The sequence below is a fragment of the Neofelis nebulosa genome, chromosome 17 (genome assembly GCF_028018385.1).
Source record: "Neofelis nebulosa isolate mNeoNeb1 chromosome 17, mNeoNeb1.pri, whole genome shotgun sequence".
Taxonomy (NCBI): Eukaryota; Metazoa; Chordata; class Mammalia; order Carnivora; family Felidae; genus Neofelis; species Neofelis nebulosa.
In genome coordinates, this window is record NC_080798.1 from 55,940,819 (window position 1) to 55,963,953 (window position 23,135).

The window sequence follows — 23,135 nt, forward strand, 5'->3', positions numbered from 1 at the left end:
TACCAGCTCGAGATACCATTCAGATTAAACAAATACGCCTTAAGGAAAACACTGTGACTTTGTACAAGAGAATCTCCCTAGATTCTCCTAATTTTACAATTAACATCCTAAAACCCTGTGTATTTTCTTTCTTGGGGCCAGTGAAAACTCAAGGCCCCACGGAAAAGAAGCAAAATATGTCAGTATGTTGGAAAAAAACCTCTAGGATACACAAGCCAGCTGTTGGTTTGGAAAGTGGTGTCCTCTCAGTGCCAATGACTTCTTTGTCCAAACAGAGCTTACCAGGGTATATTTACGGGTTAATGATTTTCATAATAATTAAAATAAAAAGTTGATGATTGCTTTTGACCCATACAAGCCAATTTCTTACAGTTCAACCTAACACATTACCATATTCTAAGTTAATGGCTGTTTTTTTCAAGTTAGTATTTGGATTAAAGTTCCAATACTGAATTAGACTAAAATAATTAATTGAAAGCATAAGAGACAAGAAAAAATATATGAAAATTTAATTTATTAGAGAATAATTTTTTTTTTAATTAAGTAAAAGCTTTAAACAAAAACCAATAATTCCACAAACCAACGATGACTCGGTAGCATGCAAGTACTGTAGGCTGGAGAGGCATGTTTGTTCTTAATGAATCTATATATAATAAACCCTCATTATGTTTGATTCCAGAATGTATGTATACATTGGCTTGGCATGATTCATAATTTAAAGTAAATAGAAACATAAGGGCAACTTAAACACTGGTTTAATTTATATGTGCCAACTCAAGGTCAGTGACAAGAGAGCTCCGTTAAAAAAAAAATCTGAAGTCAAAAAGTCTTTCGGAAGCAGCCACATCCCTATGTACATTTGAAACTCGAAGGCTAAAAATCCATTCTTGATGAACACCATGAAGCAAAGGATGTATAACATCCACCACATATCTGTTTCAAAAATGGCATGTTTCCAAAATTATCCACCTCTTTACATGTAAACATCACAGTTTGAATAACTACAGAGAAGCCATCAGAATGAGTTCCACAATACACTAACCCTCATGAGGCACCCCTGAGCTCTGTCTTAAAGCATCCACTTCAATCCTGGGGCTTTAAGAACATCTTCTTTACTTTAACTGTTGGTTTTACGTGTCCATTTTCATCTTCTTCATAGTTGACCCGGTCTCTTTTCTTGGCAAACTTTTTTCCAATTGTCCCCACCAAGGTCTCATATCTGTTAAGACGGTATGCAGCACAAGTTTAATTAAATCCACAAACAAGATAGGAATCAAGTCTTGTCAAGAATATCAAACTAAATATTCAGTGAATTATAACAAATATTCAAAGATTATAAAAAAAATCAAAGCTGTGATCAAAATAAACGGATTTAAAATTTATAAATTTTTCTATGGATGATTAAATTCTTCACTGTGTTTTGTTTTTGCACTATCCTGAATAAACTGGGATGTATATTTTAAAATATGTATTAGAAGCAGTACCGGTCATGAGCCCTCAACTGCCAGTGTGTGACAGGCATGAACCTGCCTGAGCCCAATTTAGAGAAAGGAGAAAGTCATCTTCCTGCTGGGGCACTCCAAGGAAGACGGTGGGGAAGAAGAGAACCCACGTGAGAGACAAAGAATGCCGGGCCCAGATTATAATGTGGTTCCAAGGTGACCGTTACCTTCTAGCCATTTCTTCATCTGATACATCGAGCTCCACTGTTTCACCTTCAACTTCCTCTGTTTTGTTCTTGGAGTTCATCTGAAGCATTAATTTCTGAAAAATACAACTGCACTATCAGGGCTGGAACAGGCTTATTAAAGAAACTGTTATCAATTATATTTGAAGGTAGAGAAACAGAAGTCACAGAATCTACAGGAGTCACCAAAATTTATAGGGAATTCTCTGTAATACTTTACTCCACAATGTGCTAACAGAAGTCAGCTCTGAATGAAGAAAATAGTAAGAAAGAAAGTGCCACTAGATTAGACTTCCTGCTAATACATTTAAATTGTATTTTAGATCATAAATCTTTTTTTTTTTTTTTTTTGAAAGAGAGTGTGCACATGAGTGGTAGAGTAGGGTAGAAGGAGACAGAGACAATCTTAAGCAGGCTCCATGCTTGGTGTGGACAAAGCCTGACGTGGGGCTCAATCCCAGGACCCTGGGATCGTGCCCTGAGCTGAAATCAAGAGTCGGATGCTTAACTGACTGAGCCACCCAGGTGCCCCTTGATCGTAAATCTTATTAGTTACTTATATCTAAAGCAGGCACACTGCCAACATGTTCTAGTGAGCAGGGGAAAGAAAAAAGCAAACTTTCAAATTTCCTCCAAATGGGAATGAATGGAAGAATACTACACTCAAGAGTAATACTAAATGCAATCTTTAAAAAAAATTTTTTAAGCTTATTAATTTACTTTGAGAGAGAGATAGAGAGAGAGAGAGACAGCGAGCATTCCAAGAAGGACCCATGCTGTCAGCACAGGGATGGATGCAGGGCTCAAACTCATGAACCATGAGATCACGCCCTGAGCTGAAACTAAGAGCCAGATGCTTAACCGACTGAGCCACCCAGGTGCCCCTAAATGCAGTTTTTGGAGGGGGGGGGGGGGCGGGCAGCACATTACTGGATGGAAGAACTGGGAGGCTGGCTCTGATATCCCCGGAAGGACCAGCTTCACTCTGGAACAAGAGGGTGGATAATGCATTCTACCTGATGTCCACGTGCCACGGATCTCTCCTCCATTCTTTTTTTCACATTAACCTTTTCTTGATAGTTACCCCCTGAGAAATTTTTTTTTTTTTTTTAACGTACAATACCTTCTTTACAACAAAGGCAGGACAAGGAAGGGACAGCAGAAGAGAAACCAGATTCAGGTGCTTTTCCAACATTTATAGGACTGAAAAGAAAATAATTCTGGGAACAGAAGCTCTGTGAGGGCACAGACTTTGGTTCTCTGCTGCACTCCAATGCCTCAAGAGGGCTGATGAACCACAGGTACAGAATAAATATTTACTGAATAAATGAACTCCATGCTAGGTGCCAGTAAAGACACATGCAACATTAAAAATGTGTTCTAAGTACATCCTGCTTATAATGAAGTAAGTGCTCTCAAGTTGGTACCTTTTCATAACCAGGTGTGTACCTAAATTTTCTCATGTTTCATAACAGCTCAGTTCTGTAAGCCAAAGAGTTCAAAACATTTTCCCAGAGAGAATGTATTCTGTGTTTCAGAGTACCAGTCCTGAAAGCCATTTTCTAATAGGCTCCCACATCGGAACCCAAGGGCCAGGCCAACTTCTTTTCTCACTGTACAAGACATACTGTGGAGTGCTTGCCTACCCCCAGCCCCAGTCCCTGGGCATCGAACACTCATAATCTTTGCTTCCCCCGCCTCCCCCTTTACCCCACTGCCCTCTTTCTCTTCCTCTAAATCTTTAAGCAGGCCAAGGCAAGGAAATTACATATTAAAAACAAACACTTTTAGGGTTGATTTTGTGTAAGGTAAATATAACATCTTAATTATCATGCATCCTCAAAAAATGGAAAAAAAAGAAAACCTACAATCTTTGAATAAAGACTTAGCTAATCTGGCGATTAGCTTGGTGAACTCTGGTTCTCTTCAGGCATCCTTATAGAGTGGTTTTCAACCAGGGGAAGTTTTGTTCACCAAGGGACCTTTGCAATGCCTGGATACATTTTTGGTTGTCACAAGTGGGCCATGTGTGTGCACGTGCACACTACTGATATCTAGTGGGGAGAGGCCAGGGATGCTGCTAAACATCTCAAAATACACAGATAGCTACGAAGAATCATCTGGCTCCAGATGTCAGTGGTGGCAGGGCTAAGAAGCCCTGGCTTCACATGATAGTCATCAAACTAAAAATTTACATCATAAACCTCCATTTGGTTGGCCAAGTACCTGATACGATGGCTTCTGGTACATGTGCTAGAATGCTAATAAATATTTGTTAAATGAATGTCTGTGCTTCTCTACAAAACTGAGGCATGGAAATTCAAATCAATAGCTCATAAGGTGAATATTTACTTTTCAAACAAACTTTCCAAAGGATTCATTTAAAACTCTATTTACAAGCTCAGATTAAAACCTGTCCATTAAAAAGTCAAATTACTCGATTCTTAAGTAACGTTTTCCATTAGAAAAGATATGTTTCTAGATGCAAGAAAACAATTTTTCATAATAGCATTGCATGAATAAAACCTGGACGTTCTTGTAAAAGCCTGGAGTTGAGATTCTAACACTCATGGAAGCGCTGTCAGGAGTGTGTGCTGCTGTATTAAATTATCTACTCAACTCCACCACAACGTGAGGCAGCAACACTGCAATTTCTTTAAATAGCTACAGCGGTATTTCAAGACTTGTTATTTTCTATATAATGAGAAGAAATGCTACCCTGTGGGAAAAAACCTAAACCCAATTATTAGCAGAAAGAATTCAACTGGAAAATTTTAAAATGGGAAGCAATTATATTTAATACCTCAACCTCAGGATTAAATCCTCTGAATGACATTCTTCCATAGAGAAGGTCTTCACATAACAAGAAGCTCTGCTCTTCTATTATGAAACACCTAAGCAGGAAAATAAGCCTGTGTTAATGGCATGTCTTCTTGTAACAAAGCACAGCAAATAAAAGTCAGGATTTCAAATGAAAAATTGATCTTCCGGTTCTTAGCAGAATCAAGTAAAAGTAAGGTAAGACTTCTATTTTTTTTTTTTTAATTTTTTTAACATTTATGTATTTATTATTAAGAGACAGAGAGAGACATAGCATGAACAGGGGAGGGTCAGAGAGAGAGGGAGACACAGAATCCTACACAGGCTCCAGGCTCTGAGCTGTCAGCACAGACCCTGACGCGGGGCTCGAACCCACAAACCGCGAGATCATGACCTGAGCCGAAGTTGGACGCTTAACCGACTGAGCCACCCTGGTACCCCAGTAAGGTAAGACTTCTAAAGTAGGGGTAGAAATAAAAACTGATGACCTTGGCCAGCAAAGCCATTAGAAGACAAGAGCTGGAGGCTGCAGGCACAGCCTTGCCTAAACACATTTAATTGGCATAAATGCCTACACAACATAGAGACCTAGACTATTTATGATAAACCTGAATTTTCCGGGGGCGCCTGGGTGGCTCAGTCGGTTGAGCGTCCGACTTCAGCCCTGGTCATGATCTCACGGTCCATGAGTTCAAGTCCCGTGTCGGGCTCTGTGCTGACAGCTCGGAGCCCAGAGCCTGTTTCAGATTCTGTGTCTCCCTCTCTCTCTGACCCTCCCCTGTTCATGCTCTGTATCTCTCTGTTTCAAAAATAAATAAACATTAAAAAAAAAACAAAACACTTGAATCTTCCAAATCTGAAGCAGTTTCCTTGATGTTTACATCCCCAACCCCACCAACTTCTTACTAAGTTCTGATTAAATACCCTGAAATCAGAGTCCCGGCCAGCTTTAAGAGAGCGTATTAGCTGGAGCTCTTAGCTATAAACAACAATGACTGACTTGGGCAGAGAAGGAATTTATTGAAAGGATACCAGGTATCTCACAGAATCTCTGGGATAGCTGGATGAGCAGGAATGGAAAATAGGCAGAAATAAAGGTAGCTAAGTTGTCAACCCCCAACTGAAACATGGTAAAATCTATCCTGGTAAAAATGCTGCTGCACCTCAGGGGGCTAATCTCTGGACAGCAGAGGGCACTGGGCGGCAACTTGTGTTGCCCTGGAAGGAGGATGCAGATGTGTTTCAGACTCCAAAAGGGCTTCCTCTGAGTCACCAGTTTATTACCCCAGTCCCAGGTAAGCATATCTGACTACAGCCTGAAACCATAAAGGGATCAACCATGAAGAACACTGGGAAAGTAAATACCTGGCCATTTTGGCTTCTTTGGCAGAAAGCAGGTCCTCCTTGTCAAGATTCACTCACTTAGCCAACACCTATTAAGCCAAACTGTGTGCCAGGCAGTGTTCTAGAAGCTGGGGGGACAGCCATGAGTAAGTCTCTGCTCTCAAGGAGGTCACATTCAAGAGTGGTGCCAGATGATAAAGATTTACATTATACAGTGGAAAAAGATGAAGGTTATTTCACTCCCGTCCTTAAGAGAGCAGCTGGTATCAAACTAGTCCTCCGACTTTAGCCAACGATAAAATAGGACTAAGTAGGAAACAACGAACAAGTCAAAGCACAGCGCTGTGATGCTTGAGAGAAAAAAACCAGATGAAGTAAGTTTTCTGACTAAAGGCAATGAATGCCCACCTTCTGACTGAAGGCAACATCTAGACTGTGGAGTGGGAGTGGGAGCCCAAACTAAGCCCGGTCTTACTGAAAGGAAAAGGGAAATTGAAGTTTGGGGATGAAGTATACGGGTCAAGAGACCAGAGGTGGGGAGATATATAGAGGAATTCTAGGATCCTTTATGCAAAATTTTGCATATTTGTTTCCCTTGAATGTTTGGCCAAATACTAGACTGTACACATGCAGGTCAAGTCCAACAGTGTCAGGGGAAAAAAACAATTTCCAGGAGAAGAATTACCTGGTACATTAGTTTCCTAGGACTGCTATAAGAAATTACACAAAATGGATGGGCTAAAGAAACAAGAAATTTATGCTCTCAATTCTGGAAGTCTGCAATCAGCCTCACTGGACCAAAATCAAGGTGTTGGCAGAGCCATCCATGCTCCCTCCAGAGGCTGCAGAGAATTCATTCCTTGCTTCTCCAGCTTTCTTTTGACAGCCAGCAGTCTGTGGCTTGTGATCACTGTAACCTCTGCCTTCTCTTCTGTCTCCCTTTTATAAAGATACACGTGATTGCGTTTAGGGCCCACCCAGAAAATCCAGGATAATCTCCCCATCTAGAGATCTTTAACTTAATCACACCAGTAAAGTCAACTTTGCCATATAAGCTAACATAGGTTCCAGGGACGAGGACATGAATTTTATTTGGCGGACCATTTTCTAGCTTACCATCCCTGAGAAAGAAAATTTACCCTAAAATTGTACGTTAAACAAATACAAGATTTGCACAAAGGAGGGAAATGTTTCAGTTGTGTCTATCTAGAGTGGGGGGACCAAGCTGAACATCCTGTGACATCGAAAAGAAAGGTCACCCTTTAGGAGTAGGACTCATCTAGCAAGACAGTCAAGGCCATAAAACCTACTCTAACAAAAACAGGGACCAAGCTGATTGGAATGTAAATCAATTGCCTAATGGAACAAATTCAACACTTTATTAAGGAAGGCAACAAATTCCAGGTACTCAACAATGTAATACATAATGTGAGGCCACAGTAAAAAGTTGCTAAACATGTAAGGAAGTAGGAAAATGTGACCCATAAACAGGAGAAAAACAAACAAATAGAAAAAAAGAGATGATGGAATTAGTACAAAAAGGACTTTAAAACAGTTATATTAAGTATGTTCAAGGATTTTTTTTTTTTTTTTTTAATTTTTTTTTCCAACGTTTTTTATTTATTTTTGGGACAGAGAGAGACAGAGCACGAACGGGGGAGGGGCAGAGAGAGAGGGAGACACAGAATCGGAAACAGGCTCCAGGCTCCGAGTCATCAGCCCAGAGCCTGACACGGGGCTCGAACTCACGGACCGCGAGATCGTGACCTGGCTGAAGTCGGACGCTTAACCGACTGCGCCACCCAGGCGCCCCTGTTCAAGGATTTAAAGGAACACAGAAATGTAATGAAGACACAAATAAGGAACGTGAATTAAAATATGGAAATTATGAAAACTTATCAAATAGAAATTTTACAACAGAAAATACAGTATCTGATGTGAAAAATCAGAATTGTCCTCTATCTATTAAAGAAACTAAATTCATTATTATGAGAGAAAACTCCAGATCCAGATGGCTTCACTGGTGAATTTTATCAAAAATTTAAGAAAGAAACAATACCAATTTTACTCAAACTAAGAAATGAGAAGAGAAGGAAGGGACACTTCCAAACTCATGTTATGGCCCAAACTACAGGCATTGTAAGAAACCTACAGTGGAATGAATATGAATGCAGAAATCATTATTAAAATATTAGCAAATTGAAAGAACTATATATACAAAACATATGAATACCAAGGGGTGATTTGTTTCAGAAACATAAGGTTGTTGTGAAACTGAAATCTCAAGATAATTCCCATGTTAACAGAGGAAAGAAGAAAAACCATATGATCAACTCATTAAAAATCATTCGACAGGGGCGCCTGGGTGGCTCAGTCGGTTAAGCCGCCGACTTCGGCTCAGGTCATGATCTCGTGGTCCGTGAGTTCAAGCCCCGCGTCGGGCTCTGTGCTGACAGCTCAGAGCCTGGAGCCTGTTTCAGATTCTGTGTCTTCCTCTCTCTGACCCTCCCCTGTTCATGCTCTGTCTCTGTCTCAAAAATAAATAAACGTTAAAAAAAAAAAAATTAAAAAAAAATCATTCGACAAAATACAACATCATTTACAAAAGTCTTCAGGAAACTAGGAAGAGAAAGGAAAATCTCTCATGCTGGTAAAGGACATTTAGGAAAACATACAGCATTTTATATACTTAACAGTAAAATAGTTAATACTTTCTCCCTAAGATCAGAAACAATGCAAGGATGTCCATTCTTATCATTGTACTGGAGATGCTAGCCAACAACAAAGGAAGAAAAGGAAATAAAAGTTTTAATTTTCTTCTCTGTAGATGACAACTGCATATGGAGATAATCTCAAGAAATCTACACAAAACCACTAGAGTTGGTGAATCAATTTAGCACAGTACAGAATACAAGGTCTATATACAACATTTCTACGTACGTAAATACAACAAACAATTTTGGGAAAAAGGCTATTTGCAATAGGGATTAAAAATATGAAATACATAGGGATATATTTAAGGATATATACACAAAACCTCTCCACTCCAAACTACTAGCAATTACTGATGGATATTAAATAATAGCTAAATAAATGGGTATATCATGTGTATGGACTGAAGAACACAATTTTGTTAAGATACCAATTTTCCTCAGATTGATTTACAGAATCAATGCAATGCCAATCAAAATCCTATTTTTTGGAGGAGGAAGGGAATCACAGAAAGAAATTAGCAAGCTGATTCTAATATTTATATGAGAATACAAAGGATGTAGACTAGCCAAAACAATCTTGAAAATAATAAAAGAAACCTTGCGCTATCTGATTTTACGACTTCGAGACTGCAAGATTCAAGATTGCAATCCATAGTAATCAAGCTGATAGGATAGAAAAACTTATGGTGCAAAAGAATTGAGTCCAGAAAAAGACCCATACTAATACAGCATATTGCTTCTGACCACAGCATCAAAACAATGAGTAAAGAAAAATATTTTCTTTAAATAAATGGTACTGGGACCATTGATTTTCTACAGAAAAACAAAACAAAACAAAAACAGACCTTGATTTCTATCTCACACCACACAAAATCACACACACATAAAAATCAAAGACAGATCATACATAAAAATGTAAAAGCTAAAATTACAAACATTCTACAAGCAAACATAGAAACTATATTTGCAAACTTGGTACAGGCAAAGATTCACTAGACAGGACCCAGAAAGAACTAACTATAAAAGGCAAAAAAATGAATGAAACAAAACAAAAGCTACTGTTCATCAAAGACAACATTAATAAATAGGCAAGCCCACAAACTGGGAGAAAATATTCCCAATATATACACCTGTTAAAGGATCTGTATTCAAAATATAAAGAATTCCTATCTCTACAGAAGTATGTAAGTTTTACGTAAAAAACAAAACGGAACAAAACCCTACATAATGATATGCATGCTGAAGTGTTCAGAGAGAAAATGTCTACCACTTACTCTGAAATACACTAAAAATAAAATGGAATGACAGATGTATAGAGGGATGGATAAATATGTAATAGAAGATAGTAGAAAAAATGTAACTATTTCATTTTTAAAAATGGGCAAAAGAACTGAATAGGGACTTCACAAAGGGAGATATAGAAATGGCCAATAAGCACATAAGAGTTCTTTAACATCAGTCACCAGGAAAATGCAAATTAAAAAGCATAATGAGACACCACTAGAATGACAGAATAGGTAAAAAGAAAAAGATAACATCAAATGTTGGAAGGACTGGAAAAATCAGAACTCTTACACTTCTTTAGTTAAAGTGTAAAATGGTGCAATCACTGTGGAACACGGTCTGAGAGTTTCTCATAAAGTTAAATATATATGCCAACCTTACAACCCAACAATTCCACCTTTACCGAAGACAAATTTTAAGCAGAAAGAGTTAGGGGGTCCCCAGAAAAAGAAAGACAAAAATCACAGCTTTCGTGATACCAGAGAAGTCATTCTAGGCCCCCAGCTATTTTGGGTGATCAATGCCCTACCTGCTCAAGCACACTTCTAGCAGAACTTCCTAGGAGGTGTCAGAATTACAAAGAAATGCGAAATTCTCAGTAAAGATTTTAAAGGAACAAAGAGAAACCAAAAACACACACTCTACCAGGCCAGGAAATAGCCTAACCAGAGACAATAAACCACGTGTAAAACTCCCTGTGCTGTTTCAAAAGTAAGAAAGGCCCAGTATCAGGAGCCCAAGACCATCCATCCAGTTTATGCTAACTGTGGGAGCATGCCCATTAGTCCCTTCCCCTCTGCCGACAGTTCCCTTGGCCTCCCTACAGTGTTAGTCTCCACCCTCGGAGGAGCACAAGCTTCATTCACATAACATAGGATGCATGTACAGGCATGTTTTCTACGTACGCCTGCACTGCCTCATGTCTGCCTTTACATGCAATGACAAAGTTCCGCTTTCTGAATATTCATCCTAACCCTAAGTAAAAGAAACCCACTTGGGAGAGTCATGGCTTTGGAAGTCATTCCCTGTGATCTCCTTATTTGCTGCAAATAAAGTTTGCTTTGTGGACAACTCCATCTCGTGTAGTCCTTATCTGTAACTCAGCAAGGAGCGAACTCACGTTAGTTGTAGTTTTGTCGTTTGGCTACAAAATGAAAATAGGACTCTATGCCAAGTCTGGAAGGCAATGAAGAAGAAAATGTGAAGACAGCTGGGGAAGAGCAGCTAGATAAAGGTCCTGAGAAGGCAGTGTTAAATGACCTGTCTGAGAAACAGGGAGGAGGCCTCCGTGAGGGAGAAGGAGTGACAGAAGGGAATGCTGGTAGGAAGTCAGTATTATTTTCACAGTGACAGTAAGATGTTGTTTTCTTCACTGTGTTGACCCTTACACAGAGGGTGCAAAAGCAATTATGAGTAAAAGTTCACCTCAGCATGAATTAAACTCGTGATACCATACTACACTAGTAATCATTGCATTATTCACTGTTGGTTTTCAAAGTCTTTAAAAAGGGAAAGAAGCCAATAAGAACGTTCTTGATAAAACAGTAAAAAATTTATTTTCATTAATCTCAGTCTTCAACAATATTCTGCATACAAAAGAGTAAATATATATATTATATATACACATATATATGTATATATAATACATAATATGTACATATATATATATGTATATATATATGTCACTTCAAAGGAACAACTGACAATACTTGTTGCCAGTAACAAAATTCAAGCTTTTAAGCAAAAATTAGAATTTTGAATAGCTTGTGTATGGCATCTTGGGTTTGATAGCTTCTCAATACTTAAAAGATTTTTCTGATGAAACCGATGGTAATATTAATGAATGTTTTTTGAAAGCATACAATGAAATGAGTTAACATTTAGAAAATCTATACAACTCACCGAACTAGCAGTTTCCAAATGAGAAATGCATGATGTTATGAAATCATGCATGGATAAAAGGTCTATTCAAAATGTAAGGTAGACTAATGATTATGAAAAATTTATTGATGCTTTGAGACTCCATGCTGCAGTTAACTGTAAAGAAACTATTTATTGGGTTTTGGAGTAGTGTCAAAGAATTACCTGGAAAAGCTATTATAATACTCCTCTCTTTTCAATTACATCATCTGTGTGAGGGTGGATTTTCTTTATATTCCTCAACCAAACCAACAGACTACAATAGGTTGAATGCGAGGGTTAAGAGAAATCACCCAGAGAATCCACACATCTTCTATTATGCCAGACACTGAAAGATTTGCAAAAATGTAAAACAGTGCCATTCTTCTCACTAATTTTTTTTTTTATCTTGGAAAACAGTTATGTTTTCATGAAAAATATGTTATTTGTGCTAACATGTTAATGAGGCTACCTATAGAGTGAGCATTTAAACAATTTCATTTTAATTTCTTACACAGTAAATATCAACATGAAATAAACTACACAAATGGAATCTCTTCAGGGGTTCCAAATAATTTTACAAAATGCCAATGGTCCTTGAGCCCAAAACTTTGAGAACCTCTGTTTTTTGGGTTCCTCTCTACCTGGCTCTCTAGTCCAGCCAGCACCTCACCTCCTTCAGCACCTCCCATTCCCTGAGACAGCCTAAATTCAGGCACACATTCTCCTGAATTTTTGTTCAGCCTTTTCCACAAATGTGAGATTCCTTCTCAATTGCCTAATCTTGGTCCTTGGGCAGTGCAGCAGATAAAACCTCATCCATCTCCCAAATCAATTACCCCCCTCAGGAAAGCATCATAACTACTCTCACTTCAGACAAAAGAAAGAAGCAGGGGCCAGGAATGGATTCACAGCAGGACCACTGCTCCCTCAGAGGGCCTTTCCCAGGGGTTTCCATTAACACAACAGCTTTAATATAAAAAGGGACACAGATGTTATCTACAAGCATAGTTTCAATAATTAGGAAAATTAATAGAGTTAGCAAAAAATTAAATATTCTAAAACTTAACTATAAGCATTCTTTATTTTAGTATCCTAATTTTTATTAATGAGGACCCATAATTTTATTTTATCATTATTTTTTTTAACGTTTATTTATTTTTGAGACAGAGAGACAGAGCAGGAATGGGGGAGGGTCAGAGAGAGGGAGACACAGAATCTGAAACAGGCTCCGGGCTCTGAGCGGTCAGCACAGAGCCTGACGCGGGGCTAGAACTCACAGACTGCGAGATCATGACCTGAGCTGAGGTCAGCGGCTTAACCGACTGAGCCACCCAGGCGCCCCTATAATTTTAGAGTCAAAACACATCCAGGATATTACTGATTTCATCTATTTTTATAGATGAGAAAGTACTCAAAAAAACTCAGACTTGCCCTAAATCCACAAATAACATGCATGGCAAAGCAGGGGAAAAACACCTGGTAGGGAAGCAATTCTCTATGGGTCTCTCCTGTGAATGAGGCGTTAATTGCCCTTTTGCTCTGGAACATCTTTTCAGGGATGTGTGTATAGTGAGCGGCTTTGAAAGGCAGAGCTACTGTCTTCCTTCAGAGCAAAGTGCAGACTTGCTTAATGTCCAGTATAATAATGTCTCTCTTGGGGCCAAGGGTAAGTTGGCTTGTATTCCAGTATCAAAGATAACAGGAGTCCTAAGTTCAGGACTTCTCAGCTGTGATGCGAAACTACTGTGGGTACCACAAACAGGTGGGCCTCACCACATCACCCCCCACGGGATCTGGGGAGCAAGCAGGAAATGACACAAAACAGATACCCACACTGTGTGTTGTGCTGTGAGTAATGAAGTCCTTGCGTCTGACCCAAGAGTCTTGTACCTTCCACCAGCATCCGTGAAACTGTGGCAAGCTAACCTGTTAGTTTACAGTATGATCTCAGCTCTCACAGTTCCTAACATTCATTAGGCCACAATATGCAAGCACAAGAAGCATGGTAGCCAAATACATACTTTTAAAGCAACATCCTGTGGCAAAAAAGCAATTAAACTGGCTATTCTCTGCACTGGGGCACATCCTTTGGAGAAAATCAATATGGCAAAAATACAGTGAAATCTCTGATCTGGTAAATTCTTCTAGGAATTTATACCAAGCATCTTCTATCAGGTTCCCTGGAAACAGACTCTGAGACAGAGTTGTGTGCAGAAGTATTACTGGCCGGTGCTGTTTGGGAGATGCCCCTCTATGGAAATAAGGACGGCAGGAGAAGGTGACCAGCAATGTGGTTACACTAAGGCCTCAGCCCTTACGAACAGCTCTGGACTTCGGAAGGTCCTGTGGTTGTTCTAAGTTGAAGCAAAGCAACCAGATCCTCAATCCGCTACACAGCTTAGGCATTGGCCAGGGGTATCCCTTAAGGGGAGGTGTGGACTGAATAGCCCTAAATGTCATCACTGAATTGTAGTGATATGGCTGACATTACAAATGGCATCCTCTAGACTTCTAGAGCAAAGTCCCCAATTCCACAGATAGCAGGGACCCTCTGGGATAATTCAGATGATACCACCACGGAAGGATTCGCAAACACAAAAGAGCAAGAAGGAATGGGCGGATTCCATAACAATCAAGTATAAGGAAATACATGTGCCACCAGAGTTTACTGTGCTTTATAGGACTGACCTGCTGTGGTGAGTGCATCACATATATTATCTATTTACTTCTCATAAGTTATGATACTATTATCACACCCAATATACAAAGGACATAAGATGAGTTAAGTAACTTGCCCGAGGTCACAAGTAAGTAAGTGGCAGGGCTGGGCATCAAACACAGGTCTGCCCCTTTGCAGAGTCCATGCGCTTAATTAACCAATCCATCCCACTGGCTCCCTACTTGGGATAAAAATACACATCCTGAGGACATTCATCCATTTTCCTCTCCACATTTATTTCTCATTATCTTCCCCTACTCCACATCTTGGGAGGCTGATATGAATGCTATAAATGGAAGTGGTCCTTTGCAGTCTGCAACCAGGCTTCCTTCCTGTGGGACTACCTCAGGCTGGCTATGCCGTCTTATGAGGGTAGCAGCTCTTGTAAGATGCACTCGCCACATGGCCTGTCTTCCGATTCAGTAACCACTCCCTCTCCTTGATCCTCTGGGCCTGGAGTGGGAATTATTCCCATCACACAAGCTATGATGAATGCACTGTCCCTGGTGGCTTCCCTGTGTCCTGCCCATACCTGTTACACTCTCCTCAAATTACCCAATTTGACAGTGTCATCTTTTCCTGACAACAACTTGACCCAATACACGCATCTATACACAAAACAGGTGCTGAATGATGGCAGAAGCTTATTATTTACCATTAGGGTCTGACTCTTTGTATCCCCTGCAAAATACGTATGTTGAAATCTTAACTCCCAAGATGATATTAGGAGGTGAGGCCTTTCAGAAGCGGCCAGAGTCATGAGGGTGGGGCCCTCATAAATGGGATTAGCACCTTACAAAGGAGACTCCACAGAAACCCCTAGCCCCTTTCACCAGGGGAGGACATGGTGAGAAGGCACTAGCTATGAACCAAGGAAATGGCCATCACCAAAATATGACCACATCTTGATTATGGATTTCCAGCATCCAGAACTGTGAGAAATAACATTTCTATTATTTATAAGCTACCCAGTCTATGGTATTTTGTTACAATAGCTTGAAAGGATGGAGACATTTACCTCCTAGGAAAGGAACCTAAAGGTCATTTTTCTGGGAATAATATGCTGGGGGGATGGGGGAGGGAAGAATACTGAAAACAGGATAGAAGCCATCCTGCCTTTCAATAAAAGTAAGTAACAAAATATCTGGAATACTTTGTGTAAGTTTAGTCAAGGTATAAAATTAAATTACAGCTTCTTACCAGTAATGGTCCCTTCCTATGCCACCCTGCCCCCAAATCTGCACAGCCCCTGGCATTATCTTCCCCTCCTTCACTGCCATATTGCTTCCTCTGAGAAGCAGTGGAAAGAAGCAAACAGAGAAGCAAGCAGAAAAACAAAGTACCTTCCTTCCATATCTCCTGGGGGGGACATGCTTTCTGTCTTTAAAGAAGGACACCTAGCCTTCCAGAAAAGATCCAGAGAAGGTCAGCCAAGTGAACAAGGGAATTTTAACATGTTAAAAATGAAAAAAATTATTAGGTAAAGAAAATAAAAACTTAAATTGCCCGAATCAGCAAAATCTTCAATCATCGGACAAAGTTTAAATAAAACTACTGTCCCATAGAGCTTACTAAGGTTAAAAAAAAAAAAGCAACTAGAAGAAATGAGAGTTTTAAGAAGAATTTAGATAAAATCAATGGATGATATGAATCTATCGCTCCTTCATTGAAAATTATTTATCAAGCACCAACCAGGAGGAACAATCTAGCATGTTATCCCAGCATTAGCCATGACCAGCTGGTGGACTCTGGGCAAGCTATTCTCTCTTAAGCTTCAGATGCCTCAGCTATAAAAGGGATGGAATCAGAGTAGCCAGCTCCGAAGTCAGCTCTGAGGATTAAATAATTAAGAGATATAAAGTGCTTAGCTCAATTCCTGATACATGCTAGAGACTCAATAAATGTTAGCTAAGATGATTAGTATTAACAGCAGTAAAAATTAAAAAAAATAAATAAAGGAAACGAACCTAAAACTCTTGAATTGCTTTTAAGAAGCTCAGCCTGATGAAGAACTCTATTACTCACACAGAACTGGAAAGCCCTAAAGTACACACCTTCAAACTTAATCTTCAAACTTAATATGACAGGGAGCACAGGGCCAGAGTCTTATAAAGGCCCCCCGGTTATTACCAGAGACAAGCGGGTTAGATTCATCTATTCAATATAGAAAAAGAATAATGTTATAAATGAGGGCCAGTAAAAATGTATAAATCCAAGTAGAACTTATATAGATTTAATAATTTTAGAAAACTATTTGCAAAGCTAACTCAAGAAACCAAACAGGTATTATTTTACAGGCTTTGTGTCACTGGAATGAAGATGTCATATTTGCAGGGATTTCCCTCTGAATGCCCAAAGCATCACTGATATAATTTCTAATAAACCTACTCCTTTTCTTTAAGCTCTGGCAAATCCAAGTACCAGTGCTCTTCACTAATGATTTTCTTTTCTTCCTCTTCTAGTTGTCTCTTGGTCTCTGAGTCCAGTCCCCTTTGCATGAACTGTCAAAACAAAACAAAATCAGTGTCAGCAACTGGTTTTCCCAAGTTAGAGTGGAGGAAAACACAGATAACTTTATTCTTCCACATGCTTTCCCTCGTTTGTTCAAGAATCCCATCTCAGGGGTGAGGGTGGAGGTGGTGTGACCAAAGTAGCTTAGCTCTGCACTAGATGGCATCACACCAGACTAGCAGGAAGCTGACTAGAGCACACAAAAAAGTATGTGGACTTCCTACAGAAGACTTCAGAAAGATCTTTACCACACTTTAGTTTGTCTAATTTAGTAAAACGAGCAATAAAAAACTGTATTCAATCAGTAGCCCATAAATATTTCAGTTTTACATAGTGGCCAGTGGGGAAAGGCTAAGACAAAAGACACAGATCATGACGGGCAGGTGGAGACAGAAAGTGAGAGGGGCCAAAAGAAGGTGAGAGACTCAGTACTTTCTGAATCTCTCACCGACTCATGGAGCCCACTGGTCTTCATACCTGCTGATCTTAGTGTGGAATGGCCTTTCTCATGCTCCTCCACCTGGCCAACTCCTGGCCCTTCTGGTATAGGAAAAACTACTCCATCCCTGTGAAATTATCTCTGATACCTGTAAGCAAAATCGGGATTTCTCTCCCAGATGCTTCATATGACACCCTCAAATAGTCTCACCACATTTTAATTCCTTGACCATCTGCCTCTTCTGGAGACCTTGAGGGCAGGGACTTTGTCTAGATTGTCTCCTTCCTCACTTTTAGCATGATGAATGATGCATAGTAGGGGCTCTGTAAACACAGACCAAAGCAAAGCTGTATCTATAAGCCTGCTCTTCACGTATCTCTATCCTCTGAAAGGCTGCTCATCTCTACGGCTGCTCTTTATTCTAAAACGTGCAAAAGTACAATTCAAAATGGGCCAGTAGAGAAACCCACAGTCCAGCTGCTGGTCTCTTCCCACAACAACTACATTTCCTCAGGGGAACCAGTGAACACACTAAGAGGTTGATCACAGCAAAACGATAATGTATTAATAAGGGAAAAAAATAAATTTAGAAAACATCCAGGAGCCCCTACCTCTAGCAGTTAGGTCTAGACTTCCATTGGTTTCCACTTATCCCTATTTGTTTCTCTTGTCCAAGCTCTATATTACTTTTCCCTTCATTCCAACCTTCCCCCAAACATAAGCATTTTTACGTATAAGGGCTTTGCCAATGAATGCTAAATGAAATGACGAAACTTGAAAAACATTCACAAATAAAATACAGTGATAACATCCAGTTCTGCTGAGGACGTAGTGAGACTGAATCACTCATACTATTGCTGGTGAGAATATGAAATGGTACAGCCTCTGTGGAAAACAGCTTGACAGTTTCGTACCAAACTAAACATGCACTTACCATATGACCCAGCAATTGCCCTCTTGGGCATTTTATCTCAGAGAAATGAAAACTTATGTTCACTCAAAACCTTATACAGGTATATTCATGGCAGCTCTACTTGTTAATAGCCAAGAACTGAAAACAACCAAAATATTCTTCAACAGGTGAATGGTTAAGTCCTAAGGTACTTCCAATGCATGCAATACTACTCAGTAATAAAAAAGGAAGGAACTATTGATATACTCAACAACTTAGATGGATCTCAAGCGAATAATACTGAGTGAAAAAAGTGAATCCCAAAAGGTTACATCTTGTATGATTCCATTTACATAACATTTTTGAAATAACATAAGTAGAGAAATGGAGAACAGACTCATGGTTGCCAGAGCTTAGGGAAAGAAGAGACTGGGTTGGCTACAAAGGGACAGCTTCAGGGAATCTCATGGTAATGCAACAGTTTTGTATCTTGAATGTGGAAGTAATTACATAAATCTGCTCGTGATAAACTGTATGGAAATCTCTCTCTCTCTCCTCTCTCTCTCTCTCTCTCACACACACACACACACACACGTAAAACAGTAAAATGAAATACTCTGTGGATTGTACCACTGTCAATTTCCTGGCTTTGTACCGTACTCTAGCGATATAAGACAGGGAACAGAAGAGTACAAAGGCTCTCCCTGTACATTTTTTGCAACTTCCCGTGCATCCATCATTATTTTATTTACTTCTTTATTTAAAAAAAATTTTTAACGTAAATTTTTGAGAGAGAGACACACAGAGTGCAAGCAGGGGAGGAGCAGAGAGAAAGGGAGACACAGAATCTGAAACAGGCTCTAGGCTCTGAGCTGTGAGCACAGAGCCTGATGCGGGGCTTGAACCCACAAACTGTGAGATCATGACCTGAGCCGAAGTTGGACGCTCAACTGACTGAGCCAGCCAGGTGCCCCTTTCATAATTTTAAATAAATGTAAAAGAAATGCTTGCACTCTCAAGTGTTTTGTAGTCTTCCTTTCTCCTTTTACCTGTGTCCATAGTCTCACCACAGGAAAGAACTGGCAGTTTCTGGAATGCATATTCTGTACTTCCCAGTCCTTCTGTCTCTGCTACTCAACATCATGTTTCCATTTTCTACTCAGCAAAATATCAACTTGTAAAGGCCCAGAGCACATGTCCTTTGGGTCTTCCCTGACTGTGTTTGGCCAAGCTCTTCACCGACTTGTTCCCATAACAGAGTACCTTTCCCTATGTCTAAAAGCCTTATAAACACAGCTTACTGTTCATTTTGCTTCTTCTGTCTCCCAAAAGACTGAGATTCTGAATAGCAGACCATATCTCTTATTCATCTTATATAACTAGGACTCTGGCTGCCCTTGGTACTCAGGAAGAGTTCAATAAAGGTTCTCTGAATGTAAGTCTGGACTTGCTTTATTTCTTCAGACTCTCTTTCCTGGGTGGTTCTCTTTAAACCCAGATGCCTCATTTCATCTTATATTCTTGGTAATACAACTCACCAATCCTGCCCAACTGCTTTTTTATCTCCTATTTTTAGTCAAGTAGTATTTATGGCATACAAAATAGCTATCTATATATGTATGCTCTGTGCACATGGCAAGGCTAGAACACCCTGTGAATATAAAATCAAGCAACTCGATTTAGGTAGCAATCCAATTCTCCTGACTCCACAGCATCTAAGAACACTCTATAAAAGCTTAGTGATTTGGCTTTACGCACAACAGAGGACCTAGAGCTGGTACCACAAACTATAGTCCTTAGGCTGGATGTCTGATGGTGTAAATAAAGTTTTATTGGGACAAAGATATGCTCATTTGGTTCTGAGTTACAATGGCAGAGGTGGGTAGTTACAATAGTGAGTGGCCCAGAAGCCTAAAGTATTTTTCATCCGTCCCTTTACAGAAGTAGTTCAGCAACCCCTGTCTTAAGAGTCCAACAGAGCTAAAATGACACTGAGAACTGCCAACTATATCCTTCACTTTCTACTTCCCCCATCATCTCCAGCTCCTAACAGCTGACGAAGTCAGAGGATTTCAAGTACACCTGAAAACAACTGTATTAGTATTAAATCCTCAACTCTTTTATTCTTGCTCTATACTTTGCTCTGGCTGAACAGCTACACTGGATACAGCAACCTAATGCAGCTGCTTCATTCATTCTCGTAGGAATGGATGTGCATTATACTCCACTCTGTGCATAGTATCTCCTGCTGTCCTGCCAAAAAGCTCTTTTCCATCAATGATTGAAGCTGATAACTCACCTAGAAAATATGTGTAACCTTCTCCCCCCTCTTCTTTGCTTCCAATGTCCTGTTGAGTCTTTCCCAACCACTAGGGTAGGGGTTGATATTTTTTTAAGGTAACTTCTTCCTTCCTAACTCTTGAGTCAGATCTTTGGTCAAAGTCTTACTCAGCGTATCTTCATTTGATGTACCTGCTTTGCCAATCCACCCCACTGCTCTGATTATAAACGAGAAGTCAAAGAAGACTCTGTTGGGTAAAAATTCAAAATTTGCTAATATGTATGAAAAAAGAACTTCAGAAATTATAAATGATATGACTTACCCTCCACCCTCACTCATCCTATCCATCCCTAGTCATACCCTAGCTCAATCCCATTCGAATCTGGCACATGCAACATTTATTCTTCAATCTTTCGAAACATTATTTATGCCTTGCTTCCTTTTTTCTGGAAATTACTCTTTAAGCATGATATCTAACACTGCGCAGTAGGGTTCAGAGACAAGCAGTATGGAATAGTAGTTATGAGCAGGGGATGTGGAGCCAGACTGCCTGGGTTTGGTCCTGTCTATACTACTTATTAGCTGTGTAACCTTAGGCAAGTTACTTACTTCTCTTTTTCAGTGCTTCAGCTATAATAGAGGAATAATAACTAAACCTACTTCACAGAATTATTATGTGGGTTTCATGGGTTGATACATGCACTTAGAACAGTTGTCTGAACACAGAGCAGAAAGTATAAATCTTTGTTATTATTCAAGTTTGAAGGCCTGGTTGTTTCCTGTTTTAGTTCCTGTATTCATTTTATCTACACTTGTCTTTTTTTTTTTCTCTCTTCCACTTTGAATTCATGTGTTTTAAAAAAAATTTTTTTATGTTTATTTATTTTTGACACAGAGAGAGAGACACAGAGCATGAACGGGGGAGGGGCAGAGAGAGAGGGAGACACAGAATCTGGAACAGGCTCCAGGCTCCGAGCTGTCAGCACAAAGCCCCACGCCGGGCTCAAACTCACAGACGAGGAGATCGTGACCTGAGCTGAAGTCAGACGCTCAACCGACTGAGCCACTCAGGCGCCCCTAAAATCATTTGATTGTTAAACTGATTCAATTTCGGGGGCGCCTGGGTGGCTCAGTCGGTTGAGCGGCCGACTTCGGCTCAGGTCATGATCTCAGGGTCAGTGAGTTCGAGCCCCGCGTCGGGCTCTGTGCTGACAGCTCGGAGCCTGGAGCCTGTTTTGGATTCTGTGTCTCCCTCTCTCTGACCCTCCCCCGTTCATGCTCTGTCTCTCTCTGTCTCAAAAATAAATAAACGTTAAAAAAAAATTTTTTTTTTTTAAAAAACTGATTCAATTTCGAATCTAAAATCAATTTCGCTTAAAGCTGACATTCACCTCAACTGTTATAATTCTCTCCATTCCCGCTGCCATTGCAACCAGATCATCAGAGCTTCTTGTTTGGCCTTTCCGACTGCAATTTTGTCTCTTGTCAGGTCTTTCTTTCACCAATGTAGTCTCTATAGGGCAGTTAAGGTAACTTTGAAAAGTAAGAAGCACAGCTAAGATGCCGCTCCCCCTGCTCTAAAGCTTCCTCATCATGTTCACAAGATAAAGGGAAAAAATCCTTCATCTGGCCTAAAATTCTTCATATGTTGTGGCCACTGGCTACTTTTCCAGGCCCACATTTTGCTACTTGTCTTCCAAGCACATCGACTTATTTTTAGTTCTTGGAAACCTCAAAAGATGTTGTGGTCTTTGCGTCTCAGACTTCTGAAGTCGCTTTCCCCTCGGTTTGTGCTGCCATGCCCCACCCTCCCACCGACCCTTGCAGTCTCTACCTAAGGGCCCGTTCCTGCCCCAGCGCAAGTAAGTTCCCAGGGCTCCCGGGGCTCTGAGCATCACCTCACTTAGTGCTGCGCCACCCTGCTTGCTTACGTGTCTGTCCTACCTGTCCGCGCGCTTTATGAGGGAAGCCGCCGGATTTATAACCTAGTTCCCGGTACCTAAGGCAGAGCCAGCGCTAAGTGAATGAATGAACGTCCGAACTGGAGGCCCTCCGTGGCCTCCCCAGTGGCCCCGCGCGCCCGCCGCCTCGGCCCCGGCCGGGTCGCCAATCCCAGGTACCCCTGTGGCCCGGCCCGCCTCCCCGGCGTCCCCACACCTTCATGCGCAGCAGGTTCTTGGACAACTTCGTCTTGCGCTCCGCCGCCATATTGGCTCCTGCTCCGGGCCGCGGGCCACCACCAGCCCCCGCCGCGCACGCGCACTGCTGCCTGCGTCGCGGCGTCGTCTTACGCAGCTCGCGTCGTCCCGCCCCGTGGTTCCGCCCCGTTTCTCGCGCTCCGGCGCGTCCCCGGAATCTCCGCGCGTCGCCTCAGGGAGCGCTCGCCTCACGGAGGAGCTCGGGGTAAGGACACGGCTAGCGGTGCCGGGGTGAGAGGGACTTGACACGGGGAAGGAGACGTCTAAGGGCCTGGAGGAGGCCCGAGCGCCGGCCGCTGCGGCTTCAGCCGGGCCCTTCGGAGCGGCCTGCGGCGGCCGGTGGC

General features: G+C 40.8%; 1 protein-coding gene across 1 annotated transcript; it reads right to left on the bottom strand.

Moving 5' to 3' along the window:
- Positions 1-497: 497 nt before the first annotated feature.
- On the bottom strand, positions 498-22,882 carry MPHOSPH6 (M-phase phosphoprotein 6). Its single transcript, XM_058706253.1, has 5 exons — positions 22,751-22,882; positions 16,859-16,971; positions 4,491-4,581; positions 1,670-1,764; positions 498-1,219 (listed from the first exon to the last, which is right to left on the bottom strand). The coding sequence occupies exons 1-5, from the start codon at positions 22,799-22,801 to the stop codon at positions 1,084-1,086; spliced, it is 486 nt and encodes a 161-aa protein (XP_058562236.1). The 5' UTR covers positions 22,802-22,882; the 3' UTR covers positions 498-1,083.
- Between the last annotated feature and the right edge of the window lie 253 nt (positions 22,883-23,135).